General features: G+C 43.5%; 1 protein-coding gene across 1 annotated transcript in view; it reads right to left on the minus strand.

Annotated features, from left to right (window-relative positions):
• LOC110524523 (cadherin-2-like) overlaps positions 1-9,407 on the minus strand; it is a 31,330-nt gene extending 21,923 nt beyond the window's left edge. Inside the window, exons 1-2 of the mRNA XM_021604252.2 lie at positions 9,252-9,407; positions 1,095-1,868 (exon numbers count right to left, since the gene is read on the minus strand). Coding sequence (XP_021459927.2) covers positions 1,095-1,697 — 603 coding nt within the window. The 5' untranslated portion in view covers positions 1,698-1,868; positions 9,252-9,407. The remainder of the gene's footprint in view (positions 1-1,094; positions 1,869-9,251) is intronic.
• Positions 9,408-10,861: the final 1,454 nt, after the last annotated feature.

Genomic DNA, 10,861 nt, shown 5'->3' on the forward strand with positions numbered 1-10,861 from the left:
GAACATCTAATCAAATGTGTACCCAGACTATTTGCATTGCCCCCTCTCTTTTACACCACTGCTACTCTCTATTGTTATCATCTATGCATAGTCACTTTAATAACTCTACCTACATGTGCATATTACCTCAACTAACCGGTGCCCCCACACATTGACTCTGTACTGGTACCCCCCTGTGGATAGTCTCGCTATTGTTATTTTACTGCTGCTCTTTAATTACTTGTTCCTTTTATTTCTTATTCTTACTCATATTTTTTTTCAACTGCATTGTTGGTTAAGAGTTAGTAAGTGAGCATTTCACTGTAAGGTCTACAGCTGTTGTATTTGGTGCATGTGACTAATACAATTTGATTTGATTGGATTTGATCATAAAAACTCTCTCAAAGCCCTAAAAAGCGCTGCACAAAAAACAACTCCTCCGTATGTGAGATCCCTTATGACATCATAGCTATCTCAAGCCCAGAATCAGACTAGTGCACTAACTGCAACATTGGTCTCCACCACTGGACTACCATCCCTTCCTGACTGTATCAATAAAAGGCAGAGAGGAAGATGGAACATTTACATGGCTGCTTCTACTGTGGCTGGTACAGTTCCGTGTTAGCGTTACAGCTAATAGAATTCACATACACACTAAAGCTGCCAGCAGCTGCATTAACAGTCCACCGCTTTGCCTGTGATGTGCTACAAGTAACCTCCAGGGCTCTAGATGGATCAGGTGCGAACTGGCTTAAAACGTATTCAATCATCTCATCATCAGACTGGTTGAACACTGACTTCCTGTCAGCTCTATGGTGTTCTTGGTGTGGTGCGACCAACCATATTTATTGACTAACCTTAGTGAACTACAGTATGTCTGACTAGTAGAGTACTGTATCATCAAGCTATTGTTCTAGGAATAACTTAACCAAAGCTACAAGTATGACATTTGTATGAACCAAAGCTACAAGTATGACATTTGTATGAACCAAAGCTACAAGTATGACATTTTTATGAACCAAAGCTACAAGTATGAACACTTTTATAACACTTTAATTCACACTGTACTTTTAATAATATACAGTATATGAGCATTTGTTTTGATGAGGCCTTACCCGTCCGATGAGCACTGGTTCTGGTCCTCTGTACTCCTCAATCACAAAGAACTGGTTCCACTGCCAACTCCGCCTATGACGAGAGCGAGGCCGCTCCCAAGTTAGAGTTAGCCCCACCACCCCCGCCTGAGATACCAAGCCCCGGCTTGAGATGCTCTTTGGAAGAACTCTGGACTCTGGATGGAAGTCAGTCTGGAGTTTCAAATGATGGTTGGGGTCTCCATTGGGATCTGCCTCCATGGACTCTTGTGCCTCCAGTGACTGAGTGTGAACATTATCCACAGCTTCACTCTTGGATATAATTACATTCCAAGTGGTGTGAAGGGTAAAGGCAGTTTGGGTTGATATCTGTACCAGTTCATCCAGGCCATTATTTCCCTTTTCTGTTAATCCAGGAGCCAGTGGGATGTGGGTAGTCATAAGAACCTCAGCATTCTCACCATGATTCACCAGAGAGACAGTATTTTCTCCAGCCCTGACATCTGTTAGGGCTTGCTCACTGTTCTGAACTGGAATTGGTAAACTAACAATTAGTGAGCTCTCACCTCTGTGCTCCTCCCACATACAAACCAAAACTAGAAGAAGCACCGTTGGGGTGGTCATAGTGGAGTTGGTATGTTGGTATGTTAGTCAACTAATTTCAACAAAGAATTCTCTAGAGATTTTTGTTCCTCTCCTTGGATTCTGCTATGTCTTCTCGCCACATTGTGCTTTCCTTTGCTATGTCCAGGGTCAGTCTTCATTCTGTTTGGTTTTCATTCAGAGCTGGATTACCTGAGAGGAGAGATAATTAGAGTAATCTCAGCTGTTTTAATTAAAAGGAGAGCAAACAGCTCTGAGGTGCAGGAGGCATGAAGACATGCAGAGCTGTTGACAGTATTCTCATTAACTCCTCAAGACCTTAGGAAAGCTGGCTGCCATTTTACAACTCCACATTGTGGGGAATATATTGTAATAGCACTGTTCTGTTTGCACAGTTTTTTTTTAATACTGTCTATGTTCAGATTTGTCCATTGTTTAGTGTTTGGTGAATTGAAGGATTAGACACCATAGTCATAGCTAATAGAAAACCAGAGGCTATTGTCAGTCTGTTGTAAATTTGCAGCATATAAATATCTATTGTCTATTTATAACATAATAAAACATTTCAAGGGCTCAGACATGCTCATAACCAGTGAAAAAGCATAACACCGGTTAGTTAAAGAATGTCACTTAATACTTAATGACAGAATGGGACATAGTATAATGAGACTATTGTGTTAAGTGATGAGCTCAATGTAGAGCCTGTAAGGGAGCTTTGTCTCTGGAGGCTGAGTTTGGACCTGAAGGGCAGAGTGTGTGTCGCAGCCCACTACTTTACTGTGTCAGACACAATTGTCAGTCCATCCGATGATTGATTTCATCCTAAAGATGGCCTCCTCAATGCCCATTAGTAGAAGAAGTTACCCATAAGAGATTAATTGGACTCATATATATTTTTATACATTTCTGTCCTCATTTCCCAAAAGTTTAACGATCCGAGTTTCGTTGGTATTAGAGTCAGACCCCGGCTATCGATCTTCCAGGCTTTGTACAATGAAGGCTCGTCACCAACTTAACAAGACTGAAAATGTGTAATCCCAATTTCTCTATCTATCTCCCTCTATTTTCTGCAATCGCCGCTCTTTCTTGTGAATCTTCCTGTGAATTTGTCAATGTCACTCTTTACCTTTTTCCTCTCTCACGTTTAACACACAATCACAAACACACACTCATATTCAAATGTCAATTTATTTCTATCGATAAGAAATGATATAATGGCCTCATCCCTACAATCCCTGATTTAGTAATCCTCTTTTTTATATTGAATAGCCTTATCTGTCCTATACAGTGCAATTAAAATATCTGCAATTGTATTACAACACCCATTCATTTAGATGCAAATGAGGGCCTAAGTTAAAATATTATTAACCCAAAATGACTGTGTAATATTTATCAGAATGTTTAATTTATCCAATTTTAGAATGTTTACAACAGGGACACAATACTCATTCATTCCAATTCAGCAATTGTCCTAGTTTCTTAATACTTGAGAACAAAGTACTAATTTGAGCTTTTGATCATAAGAAAAATTGTTGCTTTGTTCTACCCTTCTCCCCTCTTCACATCAATTATTTCGCAGAAGAAAAAAATGACTGTTGAAAAGGAATAAGGCTATTTTTTTTTGCACATATTAAAGCCACCTCATCAATATGAATGCCAGATGTGCACTCAGTCTCTCTGAGCCGATGTGTCTGTTCCCTCATCTTTAAACCATCCCCTATATCTCCGCTCTGGCGCTTTTAGAGCTATTCTCTTTCTTCTGCATAATGTTGCATCTTTAAATCCATTTCTTGGCCCATTTGAAAACAATTAGTTTGAGTGTTTTTCATATTGTTTTTCATGTCTATCGCTCCACAATTAAAGAAAAAACATGCCATTTAATATTATTTTTCAGTATGTGAGATGTAAGTGTTCGTGAGGGGATGGATCGTGGCTAGAAAGAGATAGAACGATAAAGATAGGGAATGAAAGAGTCAGGGCGATTTACTGTTGCTGGCTGATGAGTGGTGACACAGGTCTAAATTGCAAATCGCTGTTTCAGTCTCCCTTCACTCTGTGTGCAGCTTAGCTTCACTGCAAGGAAGCTGTTTCATTTTTATTAAAAATAGCCTGTGCATGTCAGGCCTTTACATAGATATATAGAGAGAAGAGAGGTAGAGGGGGCAGAAAGGGAGACAGAGAGGGAGCAGAGAGAGAGAAAGACAGAGGGAGGTGGGGGGGAGAGAGGGGGGGGGAGATAGAGGAAGAGGGAAAGAGAGAGGGGAATATGTGATGAAGGGAATGTTTAGCTGGCTTAAAGACATGCTCTGCAACTTTGGCGACTACTAAGTATTTTTTAAACCTCCCGCTTTGGGCTGGATGTGTCAACGTATAGTTGACATGCATAATCTATGAGCAGAATTACTGTTTTACCTCAATTAGCCACAAAATCCCTAGTTTGAAAGCGACTGTTTTTCTGGAAGCTATGCTGCACCATTTTCCAATTATTGTCCCCCACATGGCCACCCCCCTAGCAATTCGAGTTATAACCAATGAGCTTCAGCCCCTAGACATTTGAGTGACAGCTAGCAAGATGCACACACAGCAGAGCGAGAGAGCAATGACGTAGTGCACATATCTGCACATATACTCAATTTTTGGGGAACACTTTCGGCTCGTGAGCACTAATTTCAGAACTACTGGCTAAAAAGTATACAAAATTACTAAAGAATCTCGGTAAACAGCTAAGGGATGGGACTGGAGAATGTCCAGAGCTATGGATGCATGGACTGACCATCCATGTTATCAAAATTGGATAAATCACTGCCACTCCAGCTGCTCTTTCTTGATATCTTCTCTCATAGTCCGAGAGCATCTGCGGTGGTGGTACAGGCCTACTCATTTCTCCCAAATGGAGATTTTGTCTTTTCTACCTATCTTAACTGACCATCTCCTCATTTCAATTCCATGCTGTCACTGTCACTTTTTCGCTCAACCTTACCATTGTTGTCATTATCACCCCCTCTGTGCCCTTGGAGAGTTCCTCAAGGAGCTTGACACCTTCATAAGCTCATTTCCTGACGATGGCTCACCGCTCTTCGTACTTGGCGACTTCAATCCCCGGACCTCTGCCTTCGATTCATTTCTTTGTTACTCTCTCTTTCCCCTCCTTGCCTCTTTTGGTTGCACCCTTTCCCAATCCCCTCCAACTCACAAGCAAAGCAATACGTTTGACCTCACTAGAGGCTGTTTGCCTACTAAACTCACTGCAACCCCCTCCAGGTCTCTACTTTGTTTCCTTGTCTGTCTCCCTTTCCTCCAACGCGGGCAGCTGAGTGAAAATGGAGGAAAACTAAACTTCCAAAGGACCTATTATTCATTCACTCCCTCCTCTCTACCTTCTCTTCCTCTGCATCCACTGCAAAGACACTTTCTATCACTCCAAAGCTCCTCTAATGCTAGGAAACTCTTTTCCACCCTCTCCTCCCTCCTTTATCCTCCACCCCTCCCCTCCCTCCCTGCAAACAACTTTGTCAACCACTTTGAAAAAATGGCTCGAGTTTCACCCTCCTCAAGAAACCAACACTCGATTCATCTGATGTCAAAAACTATGGACCAAGATTCACAAAACCTTCTTAAGAAGAAATGTCTTCTTAACTGCCATTTTTTCGTTAACTATAGACTTAAGAAGGAAGTTAAGGAAAGTTGCTATTCCTAAAAATGGTTATTGGAAATGTTCTTGCGGTAAGTAGATTCTTGAAAATAAAGTTTTTGTACACGTTCTTAATTCCAAGATAGCTAAACCCTTGTCTTAAACTCAGGGCAGTGAGATAAAAAGCAATTGAACATATTTCATTCACTCACACACTTCATCTGAAAGTTTCAGTTTCAGATTATTTTAAACCCAAGAACATGTTTTAGATCAGCAACCTCAGTAATAAATATGCTAAAATGATTGCCATTGTGAGCTAGATAGCTACCTAAAATGTTTGCCTAACATCTTAAGAAGATTTGTAAGTTCGTAAGAAATCATTCAATCTTAAGACATTTTTGAGGAATAGCACTTCCGAACTATGTATATTTTTTCTTAAGAAGCTTCTTTTTTTTGTTTCTTTAAAAAAATACATTTTACCCCTTTTTCTCCCCAATTTCGTGGTATCCAATTGTTTTAGTAGCTACTATCTTGTCTCATCACTACAACTCCCGTACGGGCTCGGGAGAGACGAAGGTTGAAAGTCATGCGTCCTCCGATACACAACACAACCAAGCCGCACTGCTTCTTAACACAGCGCGCATCCAACCCGGAAGCCAGCCACACCAATGTGTCAGAGGAAACACAGTGCACCTGGCAACCTTGGTTAGCGCGCAATGCGCCCGGCCCGCCACAGGAGTTGCTGGTGCTCGATGAGACAAGGATATCCCTACCGGCCAAGCCCTCCCTAACCTTGACGACGCTAGGCCAATTGTGCGTCGCCCCACGGACCTCCCGGTCACGGCCGGTTACGACAGAGCCTGGGCGCAAACCCAGAGTCTCTGATGGCACAGCTAGCGCTGCAGTACAGCACCCTTAACCACTGTGCCACCCGGGAGGCCCTTAAGAAGCTTCTTATATTTTTGCGTAAGAAGTGTTTTGTGAATCTGGGCCCTGTATACCTTCTTTCTTTTCTTTCCAAAACACTTGAGCGTGTTGTCTTTGATCAACTTTCTCGTTATCTCTCTCAGAGCCATCTTCTTGACCCTAACCAGTCAGCTTCAAGACGAGTCACTCAATCTAGACTGCTCTTCTCTGTAGCACGGAGGATCTCAGCCTGTCTCAGGCTGTGCACACTATTGGATTGCATCCTACCTGGCAGAGCCGCCCCTACCAGGTGAAGTGGAGAGGATCTGTCTGCACCACATACTCTCACTACTGGTGTCCCCCAGGGATCGGTTCAAGGCCCTCTCCTCTTCTCTCTGTACACCAAGTCACTAGGCTCCGTCAAATCTTCACATGGTCTCTCCTATCATTTCTATGCGGATGGCACTCAACTACTTTTCTCCTTCCCCCCTTTGACACCCAGATGGCGACATGCATCTCTGCAAGCCTGACAGATATCTCAACTTGGATGTCGGCCCACCACAAGCTCAACCTCGACAAGGTGTAACTGCTCTTCCTCCCGGGGAAGGCCTGCCCGCTCAAAGACCTCTCCATCACGGTTGACAATTCCAAAGTGTCACCCTCCCAGGGTGATAACCTTGGCATGACCCTGGACAACACCCTGTCGTTCTCAGCAAACATCAAAGCAGTGACCCGCTCCTGCAGGTTCATGCTCTACAACATCCGTAGAGAACAACCCTTCCTCATACAGGAAGCGGTGCAGGTCCTAATCCAGGCACTTGTCCTCTTCTGTCTGGACTACTGCAACTCGCTGTTGGCTGGGCTCCCCGCTTGTGCCATCAACTTATTCAGAACACAGCAGCCAGCCTGGTTTTCAACCTTACCAAGTTCTCTCATGTCACCCCGCTTATCCGCACACTCCACTGGCTTCCAGTTGAAGCTCACATCCACTACAAGACCATGGTGCTTATCTACAGAACAGCATCCCCCCCCTTCTAGCTCTGACTCTACTGACAGCTACATTATTTAGGAAAAATGTACATTCTATGCCTGTGATATGTGGGTGCCCCACCTAGCTATCTTAAGATAAATGCACTAACTGTAAGATTGTAAAATTACAGTTTTAACCATGTTTTGAGCCTATACGGTGTTTGTTTACATTTACTTTGTTTACAAACATTGGAGTAAAACAAGCTTATGGGCCTCAAGCTACTCAATCCATATTGTGGAAGTTAAGTGTTACAGTCTGATGAGAATTTTAAGGCAAAGTTCCCACGTTAGCGGAGACTGCATTCATGGTAAATGCTGCATATGTCAGAGTTTAAATTTATATCTCAACGCTTCAGCGATACAGATTGAATAGAGCCCTATATCTTGGGTTCTGATGGGGTACGACAGGTAAAGAAAGCTAATGAGGTATTTATAAGTTGAGAAGTCCAAAAATGGATGTAGCAACTGTTTATTGCCCCTTTAAGTAACAAAGACAGGCAGAGATTTTACTCCACCCATGCATCTCCCTGGCATTCTCTTCTTCCTTCCATTCAATTGAACATTTTAAGACTGCTCATTCTCTCTCTCCATCCTCTCTGTCTTCACAGCCTGTCCAAATCAAACTGATGAGAGGCCTCATTGTGACTATACTTGGCACATCCCTCATCTTGCTATTGTCACCATCTTACATTCAGACAGTCAGTAAGTAGTAATTCAATACCCAATCAAAGTTCTGTGTTGTGGCAGACAAAGCTCTGTTTTGTGGCAGACGTATGCTCTAACAATGTGCTAGGGCTTACGACTCAGCTGTACATTCACTTGACAAATAAATGTGTTCAACAAAGACTACGGTGAGCGGGGACTAGGGAATATCTATACTGGCTGGCTGGATACTGTGTGTGTGTGTGTGTGTGTGTGTGTGTGCGTGCGTGCGTGCATGCGTGCGTGCGTGCGTGCATGCGTGTGTGTGTGTGTGTGTAGCCTAGCCTATATGCTGAGTGAAATTGGCTGATAATGATTTTCTCTTTGATGTCTAAAGTCAAAGTGTTATTGATGTGTGAATGTGGTACATGGTCTCTCTCGTTCTCATTCCAAGAGTTTGTTATTTATCTCCCTACTTTCTCTCCTCTTGTGTCACACACATACAAACATACACACACTTCAAAGCTGGGCATTAGCATACTTTAGATAAACTGAACAGCCTGGAGCATGACCTTGTCTTGTTAGAGAACGTTGGAGCTGTGACCCCTCTGACGCATGTTATTGTGATCTGCACACAAAAGCTAAAATGTTACCACTGTGGGAACAGTGCCAGGGAAACTTATCCAAGGGATGGATTGCTGTCATAGCTTGTCCATAGACTGTTTACAGGGTAAGGTAACCAATGTGTAATTTGATTAACTAACCCTTTAAGCATGAGTAAATCCGTGTGGACTGTGGAACCAGTGCAGGCTGCAGGTGAGCGTTTCTGAGAGCACACGCACGCACGCGCGCACACACACACACACACGTGTAGCCTAGTCCAGGAAGGGAGGGAAGATGACAATCACATTGGTACCATCTGTCAAATCTCTGCGTTTAGTTCAGTCAACCAGAATAGCCACAGTTTGGTCCCATAATTCCAACAGATCTCTTGGATAACTCTGTATTTGTCTGCATTTAGGCTGCCGCTAAAACAACTGACATCTGTTCCTGACATTTGAAGGCGAACATCTTTATTTTGCACATTTTATTTTGGTATAAGCACGCGCCCCACACAATTTAGGCTGTATTTCAGATGATATATATTCAGATTCAAATGGATAGGCTTTTTGTATTGACATTAAAATAAAAACATTTGGGCATGCATAACCCTGTCAACAGTCAACAGCCATGATAAACCATCGATACCCCATTCATTCTGCAAGATAAATGGGCTAAAGTGAAAGTAGGCTACAAATAAACTGAACCATATTAAGAACAAAACATTTTGTCCTGATGCATTTTTCTCTCACCAATTTCAATCTTACCTTTCAATAAAGATATCATCTCATAGCTCTTTCAACTGCCTGTGATTTAAGTGAACGCGCTGAATGAAATACAACTAGAATCCAACGTTGGAGAGAAGCCTGTGTTCCTTGTGTGCCCGCTCTCACTCTCTCTACTCTCACTGTCCCTGAAAATTACATATCACTCCCCCTCTGTCCTCACAGACCCCTTCCTCCTCGCAGGGCTGACAGTTTGTTTGTCATATTTTTGGGATATTGTAGACTAGGCTACTATTTTGCCAGCCTTCATGCCATAATGTAATTGTGGGCATGTTTGCTTTGCATCATGTGAATGAATATTTAGCCTAGGGGTTCCCCAACTGTTTTCCTCACAACCCCATTTTTATATCTGAAAATGTTTGGGACCCCAACCATGTGAAACAAATTATGTAGACTTTTGTATTTGGGGCTCAACTCACAATCAAATACTTTTAATGTTTGGCTATGACAGTCAATTACAAATTAGTCTGACAAAATGTATATTATCTCACCACCACTAATAAGATGGGTGTGCTTGATGCATGTCATGTCGGAGCATCTCAAAGTCCGGGGGCGTGGATGACAGTGCACACCTCAATACAATGCCATAGATGTCTCAAGTTTAGAGGGAGCGTGCAATTGGCATGCTGACTGCAGGATTGCCCACCAAAGCTGTTGCAGGATGATTTAATGCTAAATTAAGCCATCGTTTTAGATAAATTGGCAGCAAGTCCAACTGACCTCACAACCACAGACCACGTGTAACCACGCCAGCCCAGGACCTTCACATCCGGCTTCTTCACTTGAGGGATCGTCTGAGACCAGCCACTCAGACAGCTGATGAAACTGTGGGTTTGCACAACCAAAGAATTTCTGTCGGGAACCGTCTCAGAGAAGCTCATCTGCGTGCTTGTCATCCTCACAAGGGTCTTGACTTGACTGCATTTCAGCGTCGTAACCAACTTCAGTGGGAAAATGTTCATCTTCAAAGGTCACTGGCACACTGGAGGAAATGTGTGCTCTTCAACGGATTAATCCCGGTTTCAAGTGTACGAGTGGGCGAGCAGTTTGCTGATGTCAACGTTGTGACCAGAGTGCCCCATAATGGCAGTGGGATTATGGTATGGGCAGGCATAAGCTACGGACAACAAACACAATTACATTTAATCGATGACAATTTGAATGCACAGAGATACCGTGACGAGATCCTGATCTTGAGGCGTGAAAGCCTGACGATCCGGCTGAGGCGTGGGAGCCTGACGATCCCGCTGAGGCGTGGGAGCCTAACAAGCTGGCTGAGGCATGGGAGCTTGATTGGCCGGCTGAGACATGACGTAGGATGGGAGTCTGATGAGCTGGCTGAGGTGGCTGAGTTGTAGGAGCCTGACGAGCCAGCTGAGGCATGATGTGGGATGGGAGCCTACCGAGCCAACCGAGGCAAGGAAACCTCTCGAGTCAGCTAAGGAGTGGAAACCCAACGAGCCACCTGGCTATCTTGAAGCATGTGGGGACAGCAGACTGGGATAGGGAGAGATTGTATATGTCCGTAAACACACCAGCTAGCTGGTCTGCGCATGCTCTGAGGATGCAGCTAGGGATGCCGTCTGGGCCGG

Source organism: Oncorhynchus mykiss, chromosome 5, assembly GCF_013265735.2.
Source record: "Oncorhynchus mykiss isolate Arlee chromosome 5, USDA_OmykA_1.1, whole genome shotgun sequence".
In the NCBI taxonomy this organism is placed as follows: Eukaryota; Metazoa; Chordata; class Actinopteri; order Salmoniformes; family Salmonidae; genus Oncorhynchus; species Oncorhynchus mykiss.